The 23,530-nt window shown below is 45.0% G+C and overlaps 1 protein-coding gene across 1 annotated transcript in view; it reads right to left on the bottom strand.

Moving 5' to 3' along the window:
• Positions 1-490: 490 nt before the first annotated feature.
• Positions 491-23,530, bottom strand: part of LOC123774156 (uncharacterized) — a 63,457-nt gene continuing 40,417 nt past the window's right edge. Inside the window, exons 4-7 of the mRNA XM_069312767.1 lie at positions 19,025-19,168; positions 18,561-18,729; positions 16,456-16,694; positions 491-522 (exon numbers count right to left, since the gene is read on the bottom strand). Of these exons, the coding sequence (XP_069168868.1) occupies positions 491-522; positions 16,456-16,694; positions 18,561-18,729; positions 19,025-19,168 (584 nt within the window). The remainder of the gene's footprint in view (positions 523-16,455; positions 16,695-18,560; positions 18,730-19,024; positions 19,169-23,530) is intronic.

The following is a 23,530-nucleotide window of genomic DNA, read 5'->3' as shown; positions in this document are numbered from 1 at the left end:
ATCTGCTGCTCCCCAGAATTAGTATAACACAAATAGCAGCACATTAATTAAATGTAACAAAGGAGATCACAGATTTGCAACTGTGTCACCTATGGGAAGTGTGACCCAGGTGCTGGACGAATACCAAGTGCTCCCATAATCACTAAATAATAGCATGTAAATATAGTAATTTACGCTCAAAACTTCTTCCTACCCTGCCAGAGGTGCTGACGGTGGGGTCTGAGGGCAGGTTCTGCATGAGCGCGCCATAGCCGTAGAGGAGGGAGGTGACCAGGTCCACCCGACGCTCTCCGCCCACCACCCACTGCCAGACCTGCTGCAGCAGCCACAGGGTGACGCTCCACACCACCACGCTCACCACCACCGCCACCCACACCTCCCCTGGACGTGACAGGTGACGTACGTGTTACATACGTATGTGTAACTTTACGAATATAATGTCATTCGACAATTAGAGGAAATGAATTACAGATAATATCACCGTAGCGTTTTATGTAGCATCATGGGCAATTATTAATGATTCTGAAAATAACAACTTGTATTACATGAGTATGTGTTTCACACTAATGAGAATTGACTACGTCATTGGAGTTGTTTGATTGTTATTGCATGTCAATTTAATCTTGTGCAACTACTTTTCAGAACACACTGTGACTTAAAGGATGAAATCGCCTCGAACAAGTCGGACGGTGGTTTGGTGATTATTGAGTGGAATCAATCCTCGAAGCACACTAAGCGAGACACTGAGGCGAGGAATCTACCGCCAATCAGCGCTCCTGATCCCACTTGACCGATGCTGTGGTCAGCCTGGTTCACCAGGGGAGGTATCTTATGTCACCTGCCAAATGGTCTCGTTCCACCTCTCTGGGAGCCATTCTCTCTCTCCCAGGCAGTATAGTACCACCTCTCTGGGAGTCGTTCCCTCTCCCAGGCAGTATAGTACCACCTCTCTGGGAGTCGTTCCCTCTCCCAGGCAGTATAGTTCCACCTCTCTGGGAGTCGTTCCCTCTCCCAGGCAGTATAGTTCCACCTCTCTGGGAGTCGTTCCCTCTCCCAGGCAGTATAGTTCCACCTCTCAATAAATGAGATACCGGCGTTCCGTCACAAGTCTTATCAACTTTAGAGTCACAGGTATCATGAGAAAAATTATAAAGAAGCTTGAAATGAATTAGAATAAATATACACTGATGGATCATCTAATCGTGGTCAATGGCAGGGCTGGTGCAGCATACACTGTAATTATGAATAATACCTTTCAGTGCGGAAATGAAGGAAAAAGCACGTATTGAGATCTATGCCTCTTCACCGTAAACAGAGCAATCTGCCATTGTAATGGCATTATGATTCCTTGAACGAAACAATAATGGTGCAGTGATCTGCACTGATTCACAAGCAGCACTACAAAGCCTTAGTAAAAATCGGGCAGAAAATCTTGCATTAGTTGCTGAAATCAAGAGAGCTCTGAGGGTACTAGTCAACCAGGGAACAGTCGTCTTAATTTCTGTGGATCTCTTTCCATGTTGGAATCTGTGGAAATGAACGAGTAGATGTGTTGGCTGCTGAAAGTGCTGAAGGAGACCATATTGAATACTTCATACCCAAGACTTCTACAAATTAAAGGTATTGTCAGGTAATATCATCGTGAAAAGGTAACTGGGGAAAGGAGGATAGAAGAACAAATCAGTGAATCTGTACGATGGTACAATATGGTTGCAACTGGCAATCCCAATCATTATGGATGAAGAGGAGGTGGCCATAGGAGAGAATCAGTAATAGCAAGAATCCGTTTTGGATACAAATATCCATGGGGATTCTGAATGGAAACAACAGCTGAGCAGCGGAGTTGTAGAATCTGTAGTGAGAGTGATGGACACCGCCTTGACCACTACTTGAGAGCATGAGAATGTGTTGAGAAGGAAGAGTGGAGGGAGAAGGAAGTCAGATACAAGATACCTTCTGGGAGATGAAATGCTTCATGAATCATGTAGATAGATCTTGGGGATTGATATCCCGCCAGACCTGTTCCCTGATGTCCACAACAGGATATCATCAGCAGCATATGCCAGGTTGGCCAACATAAGAACTACCTTTTGAAACTTGTGTAAGAAATCATTTAGAATCTTGTATACCACGTGTCAGACCAATCTTGAAGTGTGCAGCTCCAGCGTAAAGTCCATATCTAGTCAAACACAAGAGTACATTGGAGAAGATTGAAAAGTATGCCACGAGACTAGTACCTGAGCTGAGCAGGTAAGAACTACGATGAGTGATTGCAGGAACTAAACCACACGTCGCTGGAAGACAGAAGTTTGCGGACACATGATTACCATATACAAGATTCTTTGAGGAACTAATAAGGTAGATAACGACCTTTTTATAGTAGGGGGTACATGGGGGGACATGCACAAGCTTACACAGGTGGAGACTGAGAACCCATATGAGCCATAGAGACATTAGAAAGAAAATTTTTGGTATCTATAGTTTGTAATTAGTGTTCACTTCTGCACCAAACATGTTTCCTCTCATAAGCTGCGAGGGAACGAGGTGATATTGCCGGCTGTTTGGCGAATCTTATTCATTACTCAATTAGTTTATTATTGTCTATCCGTTCAGCTTTCCGTATTGGACCACTAAACACTCTTCTGCTCTTATTAAACCAGCCCATCCACTTGGGCCGATTTAGTGACGCTCTGCCGTCCCGGCAGAGCGACGGTCTCGCTTCATGCAGGTCGGCGTTCAATCCCCGACCGTCCAAGTGGTTGGGCGCCATTCCTTCCCCCCGCCCCATCCCAAATCCTTATCCTGACCCTTTTCCAGTGCTATATAGTCGTAATGGCTTGGCGCTCTCCACTGATGGTTCCCTTCTTATTAAACCATAAACTTCCCACAGAAAACTGTTGATAGTCATACATCCAATACCAGAGCATCGAGGAACTCAGTGACCAGAGAGGTGACGCCAAGGAATGAAAATAATGACATCCCTCATCCCTCCTACTCTGAGTGGGCGAGGCTGTCGGTTAATGACTTTAACTTACTACTTTGTAGATAATATACCCGTCTAATTCGGGCAATACCTTTACAATTGAATTAAGATATATTTTATATATAATACAATATTATGTAAACAATTTATTCTTAGTACACAAATCATTTTAAGTACACCTGATGACAGTGTCGTGACGTCACGGCTGCTAGTCCAGCGAGCTGTTGCTATGGGAAAATTCATGACACAAGCTATAAATAACCTATTACATAATAGAATAATGCATATTTTCCACAGCTCAAACTAGAGAAACAGGAATATGAATCTGGAAGAGTCCTAAGGTGGGACAGAAAGTATCTCTCAGGATAGAAACAAAGGGTTACAGTGAGAGAAGAGACATTGGAGTGGAGAGAGTTTACAGGTGGCGTACCACAAGGGTCGCTTCTAGGGCCATTACCTATTTTTAATATATGTAATTGACCTGACAAAGGAAATTGGCTTTCATACTAATGATTGCAGATGATGCAAAACTAATAAAAAAGAGTCAGAACAGGGATAGATTGTTCTGCTTTGCCTACGAATTTGGGAGCATTCCGGAAGTTGTCTGAAAAATGGGTATTAGAATTTAACCCAGACAAATGCAAAATTATGAGGATTTTAATAAGAGTGTGAAGATCATCAGTAAGGAATCAAGAGAAGACAGATTCTTCAATCGGAAAATTAGAAATGCTTGGAAGTGGTCACAATCCGAAACCTGATGCCAAAAATCCACATTACCAGAATAACAACAACTGCAGATGGCATACCGCCCAACGTCTGTATATTCTACAGGAACTTGGACACAGCAGTTTCGGTGCGCTATATACAGAGATGGTGAGACCAACACTTGAATATGCATCACCAGCATGGACCTTTAGGACAAGAGCAAGGAGAAACCTGAAAAGGTCCAAAGAAATACAACGAGACGTCTTCCTGAGCTGAAGGGATTGAGTTATGAGGAAAAGTGAGTAAAACTAAGGGGATACAACTAGGTGAGTTTAAATAGGTGGGTACAACAAGGAGAGTACAACTAGGTGGGTATAACTAAGTGAGTGCAGCTAGGTGGATACAACTAGGTGGGTACAAATAGAAGGAAAAAACAAATAAGTACAATTTCGTGGGTAAAACTGGCTACGTACAACTAGGTGAATACAACTAAGTGGGTACAAATTGGTGAATACTGTTAGGTGGATACAACTATGTGGGTACAACCAGTTGGGTACAACTAGGTAGGTACAACTAGGTGAGTACAACTAGGTGAGTACAACTAGGTGAGTACAACTAGGTGAGCACAACTAGATGAATACAACTAGTTGAGTACAACTAGGTGAGGACAACTAGGTAGGTACAACTAGGTGAGTACAAAAAAACTAGGAGAGTACAACTAAATGGGTACAACTAGGTGAGTACAACTAGGTGAATACTACTAGGTGATTACTACTAGGTGGGTGCAACTATGTGGGTACAACTAGTCGAGTACAACTAGGTGATTACAACTAAGTACAACTAGGTGAGTACAACTAGGAGAGTACAACTAGGTGAGTACAACTAGGAGAGTACAACTAGGTGAGTACAACTAGGTTAGTACAACTAGGTGAGTACAACTAAGTGAGTACAACTAGTCGAGTACAACTAGGTGAGTACAACTAGGTGAGTACAACTAAGTGAGTACAACTAGTCGAGTAAAACTAGGTGAGTACAACTAGGTGAGTACAACTAGTCGAGAACAACTAGGTGAGTACAACTAGGTGAGTACAACTAGGTGAGTACAACTAAGTGAGTACAACTAGTCGAGTACAACTAGTCGAGTACAACTAGGTGAGTAGAACTAGGTGAGTACAACTAAGTGAGTACAACTAGTCGAGTACAACTAGATGAGTACAACTTGGTGAGTACAACTAGGTGAGTACAACTAGTCGAGTACAACTAGGTGAGTACAACTAGTCGAGTACCACGTGGTGAGTACAACTAGGTGAGTACAACTAGTCGAGTATAACTTGGTGAGTACAACTAGGTGAGTACAACTAGTCGAGTACAACTAGGTGAGTACAACGAGGTGAGTACAACTAGTCGAGTACAACTAGGTGAGTACAACGAGGTGAGTACAACTAGTCGAGTACAACTAGGTGAGTACAACTAGGTGAGCATGATTCACATAGAAATCTCATTGTCAAGATATATCAATGAACAAATCCACAGGTACCGTTATGAGGGTTCGAACTTATGCGTTGAGTGTTCCCAGATGCATGGTTCAGTCAACTGCACCACGAAATGGTAAAATAATTGCAACCTAGTGTCCACAAGGATTCCGAGGTTTCCACTGAAGCCGAACCGGGATTTTCAGACAATTCATTGAAATACCACGATAATGTGATTTCTCTACGTATTGAAAGGTGGGCATCAGAGGTAGAGCTACTGGACGACAGAGCTAGAGTGCATGGGAGAAGTGTGTGAAATCGTGGTTCGGCTTCAGTGGAAGCCTCGGGATCCTTGTGGGTGCAGTAGTACCCTATTTTATAATCATTTCCCATGCTGTGGCGTAGTTGACTAGAGCGTGCATCTGGGAACACCTGGACACAGCTGGAGTCTTGGATGAGTTCTAGCACTCTGGGTTATAAGTAAAGCTTCAAGCACTAGGCTTCTCAGGCTCCGTCTTAAATCAAACCAAGGTCTACCTTCATGAACGGTCTCTAAGGGTAGTCCCCCATGGGTCAGAATCCAAAAGCCACTCAATTGGTGTCAACAAACCACAGGGTACTGTGTTTGGCCCTCTGCTGTGGAATGTATATTTCAAAAAGAGGCAGCTGCAGCATTTTGCAGACCACTTGCTATAGTCTTCAACTCACTAAAATTCGGGGGAAATTCCTGACATTTGGAAAATAACAAATGTGGTACCTATATGCAAGAAATAAAGAAGACACGACTCACTGAACTATAGACGGGTATTGCTAAGAATTATTTCCTGATTTATATAAGAGACTAATTAAAAGAAAGCTCATAAATCATTCAGAACATATGCATTTTGTTTTCAAGAATCACCAGAGACTCAGCAAAGGAAAATCTTACTTGACCAACACATTAGAGCTTTATAACAAGAAGACAGAAACTAACAGCAGAGAGAGAGAGAGAGAGAGAGAGAGAGAGAGAGAGAGAGAGAGAGAGAGAGAGAGAGAGAGAGAGAGAGAGAGAGAGAGAGAGAGAGAGAGAGAGAGAGAGTGAGTGAGTGAGTGAGTGGGTGGGTGAGTGGGTGAGTGGGTGGGTGAGTGGGTGAGTGGGTGAGTGAGTGAGTGAGTGGGTGAGTGAGTGGGTGAGTGGGTGAGTGGGTGAGTGAGTGGGTGAGTGGGTGAGTGGGTGAGTGAGTGAGTGGGTGAGTGAGTGAGTGAGTGAGTGAGTGAGTGAGTGAGTGGGTGAGTGAGTGGGTGAGTGGGTGAGTGAGTGGGTGAGTGGGTGAGTGAGTGGGTGAGTGAGTGGGTGAGTGGGTGAGTGGGTGAGTGAGTGAGTGAGTGGGTGGGTGAGTGAGTGAGTGGGTGAGTGAGTGAGTGAGTGGGTGAGTGAGTGAGTGAGTGAGTGAGTGAGTGGGTGAGTGAGTGAGTGAGTGGGTGAGTGAGTGAGTGAGTGGGTGAGTGGGTGAGTGAGTGGGTGAGTGAGTGGGTGGGTGAGTGAGTGGGTGAGTGAGTGAGTGAGTGAGTGAGTGGGTGAGTGAGTGAGTGAGTGAGTGAGTGAGTGGGTGAGTGGGTGGGTGGGTGAGTGGGTGGGTGAGTGGGTGGGTGGGTGAGTGAGTGGGTGAGTGAGTGAGTGGGTGGGTGGGTGAGTGAGTGAGTGAGTGGGTGAGTGAGTGGGTGAGTGGGTGAGTGAGTGAGTGAGTGGGTGGGTGGGTTGGTGAGTGAGTGAGTGAGTGGGTGGGTGAGTGGGTGGGTGGGTGAGTGAGTGAGTGAGTGAGTGAGTGAGTGAGTGAGTGAGTGAGTGAGTGGGTGAGTGAGTGAGTGAGTGGGTGAGTGGGTGAGTGAGTGGGTGAGTGAGTGAGTGAGTGGGTGGGTGAGTGAGTGGGTGAGTGAGTGAGTGAGTGGGTGGGTGAGTGGGTGGGTGGGTGAGTGAGTGAGTGAGTGAGTGAGTGAGTGAGTGAGTGGGTGAGTGAGTGAGTGAGTGGGTGAGTGGGTGAGTGAGTGGGTGAGTGAGTGAGTGAGTGGGTGGGTGAGTGAGTGGGTGAGTGAGTGAGTGAGTGAGTGAGTGAGTGGGTGAGTGGGTGGGTGAGTGGGTGGGTGGGTGAGTGAGTGGGTGAGTGAGTGAGTGAGTGGGTGGGTGAGTGAGTGAGTGAGTGAGTGAGTGAGTGAGTGAGTGGGTGAGTGAGTGGGTGAGTGAGTGAGTGAGTGGGTGGGTGAGTGAGTGGGTGAGTGAGTGGGTGAGTGGGTGAGTGAGTGAGTGGGTGAGTGAGTGGGTGAGTGAGTGGGTGAGTGAGTGAGTGAGTGGGTGGGTGGGTGGGTGAGTGGGTGGGTGGGTGAGTGAGTGGGTGAGTGGGTGAGTGGGTGAGTGAGTGAGTGAGTGGGTGGGTGAGTGGGTGAGTGGGTGAGTGAGTGAGTGGGTGAGTGGGTGAGTGGGTGAGTGAGTGAGTGGGTGAGTGAGTGAGTGAGTGAGTGAGTGAGTGAGTGAGTGGGTGAGTGAGTGGGTGAGTGAGTGAGTGAGTGGGTGGGTGAGTGAGTGGGTGAGTGAGTGAGTGAGTGGGTGAGTGGGTGAGTGAGTGGGTGAGTGAGTGGGTGAGTGAGTGGGTGAGTGAGTGGGTGAGTGAGTGAGTGAGTGAGTGGGTGGGTGGGTGGGTGAGTGGGTGGGTGGGTGAGTGAGTGGGTGAGTGGGTGAGTGGGTGAGTGAGTGGGTGGGTGGGTGGGTGAGTGGGTGAGTGAGTGGGTGAGTGGGTGAGTGAGTGAGTGGGTGGGTGGGTGAGTGGGTGAGTGAGTGGGTGAGTGGGTGAGTGGGTGGGTGAGTGAGTGGGTGGGTGGGTGAGTGAGTGGGTGAGTGGGTGAGTGAGTGAGTGAGTGGGTGAGTGAGTGAGTGAGTGAGTGGGTGAGTGGGTGAGTGAGTGGGTGAGTGAGTGAGTGGGTGGGTGGGTGGGTGGGTGGGTGAGTGGGTGAGTGAGTGAGTGAGTGAGTGAGTGAGTGAGTGAGTGAGTGAGTGGGTGGGTGAGTGGGTGGGTGAGTGGGTGGGTGGGTGAGTGAGTGGGTGAGTGAGTGAGTGAGTGGGTGGGTGAGTGAGTGGGTGAGTGAGTGAGTGAGTGGGTGAGTGAGTGAGTGAGTGAGTGAGTGAGTGAGTGAGTGAGTGAGTGAGTGAGTGAGTGAGTGGGTGAGTGAGTGGGTGAGTGAGTGAGTGAGTGGGTGAGTGAGTGGGTGAGTGAGTGGGTGAGTGGGTGAGTGAGTGGGTGAGTGAGTGGGTGAGTGGGTGAGTGGGTGAGTGAGTGAGTGAGTGGGTGAGTGAGTGAGTGAGTGAGTGAGTGGGTGAGTGGGTGAGTGAGTGAGTGGGTGAGTGAGTGAGTGGGTGAGTGAGTGAGTGAGTGAGTGAGTGAGTGAGTGGGTGAGTGAGTGAGTGAGTGGGTGAGTGGGTGAGTGAGTGGGTGAGTGAGTGGGTGGGTGAGTGAGTGAGTGAGTGAGTGAGTGAGTGGGTGAGTGGGTGGGTGGGTGAGTGGGTGGGTGAGTGGGTGGGTGGGTGAGTGAGTGGGTGAGTGAGTGAGTGGGTGGGTGAGTGAGTGGGTGAGTGAGTGAGTGAGTGAGTGAGTGAGTGAGTGAGTGAGTGAGTGGGTGAGTGAGTGGGTGAGTGAGTGGGTGAGTGGGTGAGTGAGTGAGTGAGTGGGTGGGTGGGTGGGTGAGTGGGTGAGTGAGTGAGTGAGTGGGTAGGTGGGTGGGTGAGTGGGTGGGTGGGTGAGTGAGTGAGTGAGTGAGTGAGTGAGTGAGTGAGTGAGTGAGTGAGTGAGTGAGTGAGTGAGTGAGTGAGTGGGTGAGTGAGTGAGTGAGTGGGTGAGTGGGTGAGTGAGTGGGTGAGTGAGTGAGTGAGTGGGTGGGTGAGTGAGTGGGTGAGTGAGTGAGTGAGTGAGTGAGTGAGTGAGTGAGTGAGTGGGTGAGTGGGTGGGTGAGTGGGTGGGTGGGTGAGTGAGTGGGTGAGTGAGTGAGTGAGTGGGTGGGTGAGTGAGTGGGTGAGTGAGTGAGTGAGTGAGTGAGTGAGTGAGTGAGTGAGTGAGTGAGTGAGTGAGTGAGTGGGTGAGTGAGTGGGTGAGTGAGTGAGTGAGTGGGTGGGTGAGTGAGTGGGTGAGTGAGTGGGTGAGTGGGTGAGTGAGTGGGTGAGTGAGTGGGTGAGTGAGTGGGTGAGTGAGTGGGTGAGTGAGTGAGTGAGTGGGTGGGTGGGTGGGTGAGTGGGTGGGTGGGTGAGTGAGTGGGTGAGTGGGTGAGTGGGTGAGTGAGTGAGTGAGTGGGTGGGTGAGTGGGTGAGTGGGTGAGTGAGTGAGTGAGTGAGTGGGTGAGTGGGTGAGTGGGTGAGTGAGTGAGTGGGTGAGTGAGTGAGTGAGTGAGTGAGTGAGTGAGTGAGTGAGTGAGTGAGTGGGTGAGTGAGTGGGTGAGTGAGTGAGTGAGTGGGTGGGTGAGTGTGTGGGTGAGTGAGTGAGTGAGTGGGTGAGTGGGTGAGTGAGTGGATGAGTGAGTGGGTGAGTGAGTGGGTGAGTGAGTGGGTGAGTGAGTGAGTGAGTGAGTGGGTGGGTGGGTGGGTGAGTGGGTGGGTGGGTGAGTGAGTGGGTGAGTGGGTGAGTGGGTGAGTGAGTGGGTGGGTGGGTGAGTGGGTGAGTGAGTGGGTGAGTGGGTGAGTGGGTGAGTGAGTGAGTGGGTGGGTGGGTGAGTGGGTGAGTGAGTGGGTGAGTGGGTGAGTGGGTGGGTGAGTGAGTGGGTGGGTGGGTGAGTGAGTGGGTGAGTGGGTGAGTGAGTGGGTGAGTGAGTGAGTGAGTGAGTGGGTGAGTGAGTGGGTGAGTGAGTGAGTGTGGGTGGGTGAGTGGGTGAGTGAGTGAGTGAGTGAGTGAGTGAGTGAGTGAGTGAGTGAGTGAGTGGGTGAGTGAGTGAGTGGGTGAGTGGGTGAGTGGGTGAGTGAGTGGGTGAGTGAGTGAGTGAGTGGGTGAGTGAGTGAGTGAGTGAGTGAGTGAGTGGGTGAGTGGGTGAGTGAGTGAGTGGGTGAGTGAGTGAGTGAGTGAGTGAGTGGGTGAGTGGGTGAGTGAGTGAGTGAGTGAGTGAGTGGGTGGGTGGGTGGGTGGGTGAGTGGGTGGGTGGGTGAGTGAGTGAGTGGGTGGGTGAGTGAGTGGGTGAGTGGGTGGGTGAGTGAGTGGGTGAGTGGGTGGGTGAGTGGGTGAGTGGGTGGGTGAGTGGGTGGGTGAGTGAGTGGGTGAGTGGGTGAGTGGGTGAGTGGGTGAGTGAGTGGGTGGGTGAGTGGGTGGGTGGGTGAGTGGGTGGGTGAGTGAGTGGGTGAGTGGGTGAGTGGGTGAGTGGGTGAGTGAGTGAGTGGGTGAGTGGGTGAGTGAGTGGGTGAGTGGGTGAGTGAGTGGGTGGGTGAGTGAGTGGGTGGGTGAGTGAGTGAGTGAGTGAGTGAGTGAGTGAGTGAGTGAGTGAGTGAGTGAGTGAGTGAGTGAGTGAGTGTGTGAGTGAGTGAGTGAGTGAGTGAGTGAGTGAGTGAGTGTGTGTGTGTGTGTGTGTGTGTGTGTGTGTGTGTGTGTGTGTGTGTGTGTGTGTGTGCGTGTGTGAGTTGCTCACAAGCAACTCTTTTGCAAACACTAAAAAGAGGCTGGTTAATTCGGAAAAATTACAAAAGTGGGTAAAGGAGCCCATTTCAGGACGAAGATAAAAAGTCAGTGTAAGAAGAGAGCAATCAGAATAGAGGGGGTAATGAGTTGAGTACCTCAAGATTCGGCATTAGAGCCCACCCTGTTTCTAATATATGTAAACGATCTAATAGTGGAAGTAGGCTCATTCTTATCCATATTTGCTGAAGATGCTGAGGTAAAGTCGCGAATCAGAACTGACGAAGACTGCAGACCTTCCATGATTAACTAGACAGTCTCAAGGGATGGGTTCAGAAGCTATTACTAGACTTTAACGCTGACAAATGCAAGGTATTGAGGACAGAATTTGAATCAAGAAGACCTCAAATACAGTACAAGATGAAGGGAAGGCAACAGCAACAACTTCTGAAAGAGAAACAGACTTAGGAATGGACATAACTCGAGACGTAACAACAGAGTACATCAAGACAATTACGATAGCTACATATACCAGAGAGGCAAACGCCCGAGTATTCTTCTGGAACTTTGATAAAGATCTCATCCGAGCGCTGTATACATCTTTTGTCAGACCTGTTATTGAGGATGCTGCCCCAGCATGGAACCCCCAACTAAAGAAACATTTTTTAAATCGAAAAATATTCAATATGGCTCTTTCATGACCTAAAGGAACTGTGGTATGAAGAAAAACTGAGGTAGTCGGACCTCACTACTTTGGAATATAATGGCATAGGTCAGACATGATAATGACGTACAAGATACTAAGAGGATTGACAAGGTAGTTATAAAACAATGTTTAAATTAAAAACAGTAGAAAGAGAGGACATAATTAGAAATTGGAAGCAGACGAGTCACATAAATATCAGAAAGATTTTTTCAGTATAAGAGTCGTAATTATATGTAATTGAATAGATGAGATGTCGAAGCCAGGACGATACACTGTTTTATATGTAAATATGATAAGAAAAATGACTGGAAAGAGTAAATGCATTGATGGGGCTTAAGAGCTGATGCTCGTCCCTGCAAGCACAACTATATAATTGCAACTAGGTGATTACACAAACACAAATATTCGCTCCCATTGAATATGCAACACTGGCATGGAATCTACAACGTTTGAAGCTCAAAATGAAACCTGAAAAAGTACATTGATTTAGTATAACCTTAGAGGGTAGAATAAACAACGGGGACATGATCACTATATACAAAATATCATAGGAAATAGACAAGGTGGACAAGGATGGCCTCTTTAAACTGAGAAACAGTAGGGCGAGAGAACCCCCACTGCCACCCCTGGTTAACAAATGGTTAACACTGAAGAAAAAAGTTGACAAAGAAATTTCTATTCACAACTTAAAGGCAAGATTTGATAAATAACTCGAACATCACAATAGATAAATTACTATCCAACTGGTAAAACATAGCTAGTATGAGGCATAGAGAGAATTTGACCTCACTCGCCAATAGATACTGATAGATAAGTACAATATTTAATCAAGTTGTAAATTCAACATCAACGATATGCAGGCGATGAGTCACAATAACGTGGCTGAAGTATGTTGACCAGACCACACACTGGAAGGTGAAGGGACGACGACGTTTAGGTCCGTCCTGGACCATTCTCAAGTCGACTAAAAAATCAACGAGATATTATCTTATATATTAAGTCCTTTTGTGAGGGGATGGTTCACCAGCTCACTTACAATAGTGCTCTTATGCCTGTGGGAGCCAGTACACTTGTTAAGTGCACTTGTTAAGTGGGCGGACTTAAGTTTGGTAACCAGCAACCGAAACCTCTAGTGTTTGGGCTCATGTGAGAGCTCCAGTCATCAGCAGTCCATAAATGTTACCCTGGCCGGGGTGGCATGTCTGTGGACAGTGCTAGAGCTGATAGCATCATCTCATTGTATGGCATGGGGCCAGACAACTTTGCGCGAACGGCTAGGCCGCAGGCGTGGGGTGAAGCATGTGGGGCCCCACCCTCGCCGGCCACTTGAGTGGTTGTCATGGAGACAGCCGCCATCTTAGAAACATCTTGAGCCGCCATGTTGGTCGGCCATCTTGGAGCTGCCCTAGGGGCTATGCTACACCGTCGCTGATTGGATGAGAGGGGTAGGCCGCTGTATGCCTTCCTCTCATTGGTTGTTTCGAGAAGGACGCGGGGATAGCCGTTGTGTAGCGTCATTCTGAACTCAGCCGCCACCTTGTCAGGACGCTTCCTGTACTCAATTCGGCCAAATTGGAGTATAGGGCATCGTGGTGGCTGGACTACTCACTTGCTGATGCTTCCTGCTTCACCTACGACATCGGTCGTCACAGAATCCGGCCGAAGTCGTCGCTTGGAGGGGTTTAAGACATTATTGTATGCAGGGGTAGAGGTACAGTGATCTGGGATCGTGGGGGAATGTGCATACGAGCAGCAACAGACTCGTAGATCCCATACCAGTGATGATTAGACTTGCTAGTGCTCTGTAGCAGTCGATGGGAACGGGGAAATTCGTGTCAGTGTTAAGGCCATTTCCCATGTTAGTGTGAGACGCTATTGTTGTGCGCGTCACCTGGGTAGGAACGCTTCACTTCACCGGGGAGTCGAGGGTGCGAACTCAGCCGTGTTGAGTGGGAGGGGTTCGAGTGTGCGCCAATTTTCCGTATAAGTACTACGGTCAGGAACTACCACCGCTTACGCCACCCGGAGCGAGCCAGCCACCTATAGCAGGGTGCCTGATGTATGGGAATGGTGTGTAAAGCCGGCAATGTGAATGAGTAAGTACCTATGTGTGTATTTCGGTGATTAGTAGTCTCTAAAGCTTGAATTCGAGGTCAAGTGTTCCGTCACATTGTCACGCAGCACCTGTTCAGGTGGAGTGAATTGTGGGCGAGGAGATTAATCACCTGTGTTGTCATCTTGTCAGTCCAGAGGGACTTAAGTCTGGTGTACACAGACGTACAGTGTGTGTGTGTGTGTGTGGGTACACACGGGGAACAGAGGATACATAGATTAGCCAAGGACTGAGAGGATGTCCATGTAATAATTAATTATTTCATTGTGGTAGTCATTTTTGATCGTCCGTGGGACGGAGTGATATCATTTCCATGTGTGGTCTTGCAGGTGTGGAATTCCAACACTGAGCGCTCAGGTATGTGTAACGCCAGTGATTCCTGGCAATGATTATGTGGAGTGTGCCACAGTGTGGCTTAAATTTTTTGTAGTGTTCCCAGGGCCGTGACAAGTGTGATTTATACAAATATATATTGTGGTTGCAGTATTAATTAACGTAATTTTGGTGAGTTTTGGTGAGTGACGAGGCTGTCTAGAGAGACCGCCCCCGCTCTGTCGAGTAACGTAACTCTCGAGTGTTTATCGGCATGCGTGACCGATAAATCACTCACCCATGTGATTTAAGGAGTGTGAGATTCTCCTTAGTGTTCCCAATAACGTTTGATAGCTGCTGGCTACATGTGTCAGCAGTAAATATAAATATATATATAATCGTAGTGTCACGGTGCCCAGTGTTATTGTGTTATTTACTGTGTGGTGATTGATATATATTGACCTATGTTCTAGGGGTCATTTGCAGCAGTAAGTAAGTAAGTGTGTGCAGTATCCTAATATTTGGAAATTAGAGTACTTGCCGTGTGTGCTATTGCAAAGGGGGTTGTTATTTGATGGTGATTGTTGCTAGTGTTGAGCAATCACCGCATGTGATTGCAGTTCAGTAAAGCCATTGTGGGGCAGTGTCTTAGAGGGTTCATGTCCAGTATGTTATTTTACTAGGTTCTGCAGTATTGTCATTGCAACCGGATTGTAACGTAAATCACTGTGATTTGTTAGTGTGATTTGTCATTGTCGTGGGTGAACTCGGCTGTAGACGAGTACTTGGGTACAAATATATTCTCCTGGTTATCTGGTAGGACATCGAAGTCCAGTATTCAGTGAGGTGATTGCGAGGCAATTAATATAACGTAACCAAGGGAACGCCCATTGCTTCAAGAGAATTTGTTCTTTGACAATTTGAGTAACGTAGAATGCGTTTGGGTTAATTTGCTTTCCTGCAAGCAGCTACGGTAGTCTCGAGGAGCCTAGCCATCAGCCAGATAAGAATTAGAGTATTGTCTGTCGTAATTAACGGTCAGTGGGCCGGGTAATTGAAGGTGTTTCAGGAAGTCAAAGTAATTAATCTCGATCCTTGTTTGATCGACTCACACGAAGGCTACATTGTTCCATTAACGTAACGTCGTTATCTGCCCGGAAGTACCGGCACTTGATTGACTCGTGGGAGGAGTAGCGTCATTTTAGAATAACGTAAACGTGGGGCTAATTACTGTTATTAGTCGCCTGAATTGGTCTGAGTATGGAAGGCTTAGATGGAATTCATACCTTAATGTAAATTGCTGAGCCAGTGTGAAAGGTTGCGTATTTTAATTGTTTAATTATTGATCTTGAGGATAGTAATTAATTACTCTAAAGGTAATCACGAGTGATTACCGTTCTCTTAGCACTTTGGACATTGTAAGTCAGAGTTTACCATCGCTGAGTGATTAGTAACCGATTAACGTAAATTAACGTAACTAGTAAAGAGATTAATCAGCTGTCTGGTAGTACAGGGATTAATGGGATTTTCTCACTGAATGCTCGACGGGTAGAGTGTTGTTTGATTTCCGCGTTACTAGTGACAGTTGAAAGAGTTGTTAATTTAACGTAAATGTTACCTTGTTATTAACGTAAATCAATTGTTATTGATTGTTGATCGTCCGTGGGACGGAGTGTTAACGTAAGGATTAATTTGTGGAAGGGTGCTGGAGTTGCCAGTGAACCCATTAGTTATTGTTGTCATTGAAAGACTACTGATTTGATTGCATTGCAACCGCTGTTGCAGGAGTAGACTGCACTGAGGCGTGGAACAGTTAGGAGGTTACTGGAGACGTGTTTCAGAACCTACTGTGTCATTTGTTGTAATTGTGATTATAGATCTGTTAGTTCTTGTTTCTTGATTGATTCCTCTGTGGTCACACTTATGTTCGAGTTAGTTCATTATGCAGTCCGAGGGGCTGGTGTCTAGCTGTCATTGATAGTGTCACAGGAAGGATTTCGAGTAACGTCATTGACATTTCTTTTGTTTTGTTGTAGTAGTTAGTACTTTATTGAATAAACTAAGTTGTTATGGTTAACACTGTCTTTTCGTTACACCCCCACACATTATTATTGTTATGCAAATGTTCTTCACACTCGACTAAAATTGAGACTAATTTTCTGAGCTTTGGATCAAATATACGGCACCACACAACAATAAATTATTGTTGTGAGAGCCCGTGACCTACTCGTTAGATTCGCTTCGGCGATTGGCGAAGGTCGGCGGCCTAGTGGGGGGGATTTCAATTTTCATTGGGGTCTCGGCGTTTGCTCGCGCCTAGTCAATTGTTCATACATGGTCCCAAAGTGAGGAATGAGCTGGTTACTACACTGGTGTGTTAGCTAAGCAAGTCCTTCCTCAGGCGACCTAGTTGAATATCACGACAGGAATAAAGGTTAAAGAATAAAGAAAGTTCTTAGAAATTTTCCGAGCTAAAATTCCTCATACCAATTTCAATTTATTCCACAAATTCTCAACTCAAAACTCTCACACCTTTAAGGGATATGTACCTTTATATGGCCGGATCAGCGCGAGGTATTTTGGAAGCAGCTTGGGTTTGAGTGAGGTCACTATGAATGGGTCAGACGGATAGCACCTTAGATATTCCACGGCCCTGAGGCGCCTTGCCGTCGGAGCTGTCACGGTACAAAAGTCCTTCTCCTCCCTCTGGAGGAGACCAATCATGCCGCTGAAGACACCGTTCCTCTCCACCCCCCAGCTGCGGGTCTTGTCCTCGTGGATATCGAACCTGTGGAAGGGTTTGGCTATAAATAAAAATGAATTTTGGAGAATTAATTTTTGAATTACCACCAACAGTGAAAAGAAACGTAAGAAAGATCGAGAAAATTCGTGTTAGAATTATTAATCTTACTTTTTCAGTCATATTTAATAATATATGTCTACAGGAAAGACTGCTACCAATATGTATATATATATATATATATATATATATATATATATATATATATATATATATATATATATATATATATATATATATATATATATATATATATATATATATGTCGTACCTAGTAGCCAGAACGCACTTCTCGGCCTACTATGCAAGGCCCGATTTGCCTAATAAGCCAAGTTTTAATTAATTGTTTTTCGACTACCTAACCAAACCTACCCTAACTTTTTCGGCTACCTAACCTAACCTAACCTATAGAGATAGGTTAGGTTAGGTTAGGTAGGGTTGGTTAGGTTCGGTCATATATCTACGTTAATTTTAACTACAATAAAAAAGAATTGACCATCCACTTGACCATCACGACCGGACATAATGAGGTGATAGCCGAGGCTATTTGACCCACCCCACCGCCGGCACTCGGATAGTAATCTTGGGCATAGCATTTTACCAAATCACCTCATTCTTTGGGGCACACGTGAGGAACACAAATGCGAACAAGCCTGAATGGTCCCCAGGACAATATGCAACTGAAAACTATACTAAATGTACAATTCCATTTCAATGTTTCTGATTGCATAGATAAATTGAATTTCATATATTTTTATATATTTTTATTTTGATATAATTATTTTGTGTGAATTGCGTCGGAATTAATCTGTGTTGTTTAGCGCACCGTTCATTTCGTGAGTATAGTTATTTTTTTTTCATATTTTCATTTCATTTTTTAATTGTTTTTCTTATATTTCAGTGATGGGAACATCAGATCACTTGATGTTCCCAATTTTATGATGGGAACATCAGACCATTTGGAAAGGCATCGGACGAGGAAGTGGGGAATAGTGGGGATGACGAGGGGCCAAGGGAGGGGGTAATGGTGGGGAAGGACGAGGGACATTGGAGTTTGGGATGATGGGGACAAGTGGATGGGAGATTGGGGAATGGTGGGGAGGACAAAGGGACAGGGGAGTGGGGAATGGTTGGGAGGCCGAGGAAACGGGTGAGGGGGGAATAATGGCTGGGGGACTGGGAAGGTTGCTGTGGCTCAGCAACGCACATGCGTTGCTGAGATACAGCAAAGTGATCGTGTCTGAGCCAGACACGATCACGAAACTGATCATTTGTATGCGGAAAATCCACAAAGACATTGGAAAGGAAGATGAACGTTTCGTTCCTTTTACAGCACCAGACTGACTAGGAGAAACAAAGGGAGGGTACATGTCAACAGCTGAATATGACCCCATATATCCAGATAAAGAATTACCCAGAAGCAAGTATAGATTTAGCTTAGAATAATAAGATTAAACGGTCAGAGAATAAGGATGAAAGATTAAAGCCTCAATAAACACAACAATATATGAATATAATATTGAAATGAGACATAGTAATCCTTTCAGAGTTTTTCTACAGAAAAAACTCTTGTTTTTTTTAATCCAAGAACCCAAAAACTTGGGAGTCACAATATCGTGGCTGAAATATGTTGACCAAACCGCACACTAGAAAGTGAAGGGACGACGACGTTTAGGTCCGTCCTGGACCATTATCAAGTCGATTCTGAGAATGACAATCAATATCAATATCAAGATATATCAAGCCGATCTGCTAGAGTGAGAGTTTATGTACGTGTGTCTATTCTGCTAATGTATGAATCTATGGAATCATTAATCCAAGTGAACATACTGTTCACGACATTTGGATACTTACGTGAAGTTGAGTTTAGCAGCGAAGGTGTAGATGAGCCGGACGTCAAGGGAGTCGGTGAGGATGACGGGTGTTCCTTGGGCGTCGCTGACCCGCGTGTAGTCCACGTAGGGAAAATATGGCGTTGCTGTTACTATTCTCAACTTGTTGCCCATGAAGTCTTGCAAGCTTTCTGTCCAGACACGTGTAAGTATATGGTGAGTTTTGTCTTCAAAAGGTAATTGCTATATCTTCGCTGTATTGTTTGTCAATATTACATGTCTAGTTCCATTTTCCTTAAGAGTCTAACACATCCTTAGTTGTCTCCTTGTACATGATGTGCGACACAGTTCTTATTTAGATAAAACAATCATCATGCTTGTTAAACCTCTTGTGAATTTAATTGAAGTACTAAAGGAAATGATTCATTAACACAAAAAATCTTCAGCAGAAGGTATTCCAATTTTGTTTTCTTACTGACATCTCACCTTGGAATAGGTGGTGCAGTGGGAGAGGAAGGAAGGTGAGGCATGACTGGAGCACCTGCTGGACTCCCGCCTCCCCGTTGTTGCAGAACGGACACCTTCGGTACACCCACACACGGCTCCTACACCCCGACACTGTCCTCCCTCCTACACCCACACATAAACACATTATAGCACTGATGCTCACAGATTCCTGGCACAATAAATTCTTAATATATAATAAAGTATTATGAGTTGCACTGAAGTTGATGACAGTCCAACGTGCTGCCATGGGCGTGACCGTCAGGGGAATACATCTGTGGATACAGCCTGTAACACAGTGTCTCTGTAATGTCGAAGCTCAGGTTGTTAGTGCCACCCTTGCCACATAAAAATCACATATAAAATTATATAAAACATTATATTTGATAAAATGATTTATATGATTTATATAAAATCATAAAAATCAATTTCCTTTAGATAATTGTTCTTTGTGTATTGCAGCACTTGAGCTTTGGCTGATGATGACATTGTACCATGCTTCCAGCTGTATAAGGAGCAATTAAAAGATACATAACATACAAACCTGGCAACCAATTCACATGAAAGTGATCTCAGGCGGTACAGAAATGGTTGGGTGTGTTTCCTATCACCTAATACATCTGTTCACCTAGCAGTAAATTGGTACCCAGGAGTTAGTCAGCTGGTCGTGGAGTTGCATCCTGGGGAGGGTCAGTAGCCTTGGAGGAATCTCGTTATAAGCTTAGCATGTATATATATACACTGGCTGCCTGTCCCCAACCCTAATTATTATTATTGAACAAAGAAATCACATTAACGTGATGTACCAATGAGAAAATCAGTAGGAGCCGTGGAGAGGATTCGAACCTATGCTCTGAGGAAGCCTTGAGGATTCAGTTATATACCAGGTTGCAAAGCTTTTCCTTGTGGTGTAGTGGTCTAAGGTTTTTCCTTTGCAGTACCCAAAGCATATATTCGAATCCTTCTCATGGCTCCTACTGATTTTATCATCATCAACATCAGCATCATTATTATTAATATAACCTAATAATAATTCATTGTGTTGTGGGACAGGCAGCCAGAGTGTATTCACACATGTTAGGCGTAAGTCGAGGCCCTCCCCCCATCCAAGGTCGATTACTGACTTTACACACAGAAATCACAATAGCGTGATGCATCAAATGAACAAATCCACAAAGGCCGTGCTCCTTGTCCACGGCCCTTGTATGTCCACAACCTATGTGGACGTAGGTTCGAACCCTCTTCACAGCCCTTGTGGATTTGTTCGATTACTGGCCCCGCCAAGGATGCAATCCCACAACGTGCACACAGTTGTGTAAATTAATCACTTTGTTGTATAGACAATTGTGTAAACTATCACTTGGTTATATACTCTAAAATCACGAAAGAACAAAGGACATTATTCCTCCTAATTTACTTCTCAGTTCAGCATCCACTACAGGGTGCCATAACAAATTATATGAACAATTTTGCTTCAGTGTTTATTGTCGGGGCTCAATAGACGCCAGAATATCTTAGGCTCTTTTCTTAAATTTGTGGTGTAAGTTCATTGGACACCAGTTCTTTCAAAAAATGGATATGTTCTCACACTTTTTATTTATTATCTTTTCCATTGAAATTAAAACAATTTTAAAGCCCTTTATCCGCTGAATAGATTTTATTTAGAGAAGTTTTGTATTGCCATAAATTATGGATTTTATCCACAATTATAAAATCATGATTTGATTTTTTCGTGCATCAGGTATTGAAATAATAATAATTTAATTTCCTTATTTATTTTAGTTAAAACATTACAGTTAGTTTAGACATCGGTAGAAGTGTTCTGGAAATGGATTATGTTATTATACAACAGTTGTGAAATGTTGTATATGTATAATAATAATTATACAACCAGGGAATGAAATTGTGTAAAACACTGGTTTATGTCTCGGAGAGGCTTCAGGATCCGTGTGAGGTCAGTGGAACTCCCGGTTACAATTCTTTTACCATGTCGTGGCCTGGTCGACTAAGGCAGCGTCTAGGATCATCCCGAGCGTAAGTTCGAACCCCTTATCACGGCCCTTGAGAATTTGTTCATTTGATGCATACGCTATTGTGATTTCTGTGTGTACCGAAGTGAGGGCGAAGAGGTAGAACAGCTTGTTGGCAGAGCCCGAGTGCATGGGGGAAATTGAGTACAACCCTGGTTTGTGTCTCGGAGAGGGTGCAGGATCCGTGTGAGGTCAGTGGAACTCCCGGGCCACGGGAGTTACAATTCTTTTACCATGTGGTAGCCTAGTCGACTAAGGCAGCGTCTGGGATCATCCCGAGCGTAAGTTCGAACCCTCATCACGGCCCTTTTCGCTTTGTTCGTTTAACAATCACTGTTGTTTTGAAAGAAGTTTCTTTTTCAGAGACACTGTTCACTTGAAAGTTTTTAAGTTCTGTAATTAACATTGATTTTGCCGGCTGCTGTGTCACCTTAAATAATGGGTTAATTGAAAGCAATTGTATGATAAAATGTCCTTCAACGACTCTCTCTCCTGTCTTGCTGTCTCCAAACTTTTGTGTGTCAGAGTTGTAATCAGTGGCAGAGTTTTCTCTTTGGTTATAATAAATTAATTTCTGAATGACCAATTTAAATTTTGGAGTAATTAAATCTAGGTAGATTAACCTTTGCAATGAGTTCGGACTTTTCTTTCTTCTAAGACTTATCTTTAATTTTGGTGACGTTGATAAGCTTCTTCCCTGTTTTGAATAGTACTGAGAAGACAATCTTTCACAAATTCATTAACGTACTGTTTCGTAACAAAATTATGAAGCTTAACATTACCGATAACTTCAAAAGGATGGCCTTTCCCTACCATATACTGCAGGAGCCTTGAGACATTTTCATCACAGATTTCTCTAATTTTCTTCCAGTAAGTGCATGTACAATGATTATGAATCATTCCTTATATTAGAATATATAAGATCTGGAAAAATGTTACATATTGTAAAGACTTGGTGGTAGACAAACTGCCACATATTGTAAAGACTTGGTGGTAGATAAGCTGCCACATATTGTAAAGACTTGGTGGTAGACAAACTGCCACATATTGTAAAGACTTGGTGGTAGATAAGCTGCCACATATTGTAAAGACTTGGTGGTAGATAAGCTGCCACATATTGTAAAGACTTGGTGGTAAATAAGCTGCCACATATTGTAAAGACTTGGTGGTAGATAAGCTGCCACATATTGAAAAGACTTGGTGGTAGATAAGTTGCCACATATTGTAAAGACTTGGTGGTAGATAAGTTGCCACATATTGTAAAGACTTGGTGGTAGATAAGCTGCCTCATAGTCACTTCTCGTTCACCCAACAGTGCCTTGTGGACCCCCCCCCCCCCTACACACACACAAACACAGTTGCACCCTTTATTTAGTAAAGTGAATCCTGGATCACTGATCCCTTGCTCTCGTCGTACTAGGTTAAGTGCAACTGCGTCGAACTTTACACACAGTTGCAACCCTGACGAGGCAAAATCAACATTGATTCAAATACACAGTTATGAACAATACAACATGAGTGAGAAGTCATGTAGAAAAGTAGGTGATGAAGAGGAGACTTATATTTTAGCAAAATATGAGGAAGATTTATTCGCAAATCGAATCCCGAAAACACACATTAGCATTAAAGTGTTGCCAGACGTAACACTCATGAGTTCACAGCCTTGACCCTGGACCCTCACTTCAACAAGGACAAAACCAAACAACAATAGTCTGGGGTGCAGTGCCAATTTCATAGGTGTCGGAATTCTGGTGAGCCTGACAAAAGCCTGCCATTTTCTATCCTGTTTCTCTGTATGTCACACGATTAAGTATTTCGTGTTTGTTCTCACTAATTATCATAAAATATAGTTTCAAAACAAATAAAGAAACAACATAAATCATGTATTTTTAAATTTAAAAAAGTTAAAACCCTTAGTGCTCACAAAATGCAACCAGTGAGAGGTTTCACAGTAGTTTCCACAAAAGATCAGGTGTGAGAGGTGTTTGGGGGTTTGAAGTAACTCCTGTCCTGGTGTCATCTGCCGACCTGTGGTACTGCAGCCATGATGTGGCATATGGCTCAGGATTCTACTGAACTAGAGGAGATCCATGTAGTTTAACGAAAGTACAGATTCGATTAATAGATTAGAGCCAAACCCAATAGAAACTGTTCTGAAGTTAGCTTTTTCAACAGACTTTCATAGGTTTTTCTATCACTTTAAAATGTTGTTTCATCTTTCACTGTGTTGCGGACCCGAGTCCAGCGTCCGAGCACGGAGCAGTGACGACAACGCCATCTGTGGGTCGGCACCCGAAACTCCCTCCAAATGGACGAAGCCATCTAGTGAGGACAGGATATACCGGCCACAGGGGCTGGATTCCCGTCTTAACCAGCTCATAACATAGCCGCTGCTGACCTCTGGTGAGGTGGCGCTTAGACAGCAACGCCATCTATGGAGCAGAGAGGTGGACGTTTG

This window comes from Procambarus clarkii, chromosome 73 (assembly GCF_040958095.1).
Source record: "Procambarus clarkii isolate CNS0578487 chromosome 73, FALCON_Pclarkii_2.0, whole genome shotgun sequence".
NCBI lineage: Eukaryota > Metazoa > Arthropoda > Malacostraca > Decapoda > Cambaridae > Procambarus > Procambarus clarkii.
Note: the sequence above shows the minus strand (reverse complement) of the source record. Positions and strands in the feature narration are given on the sequence as shown.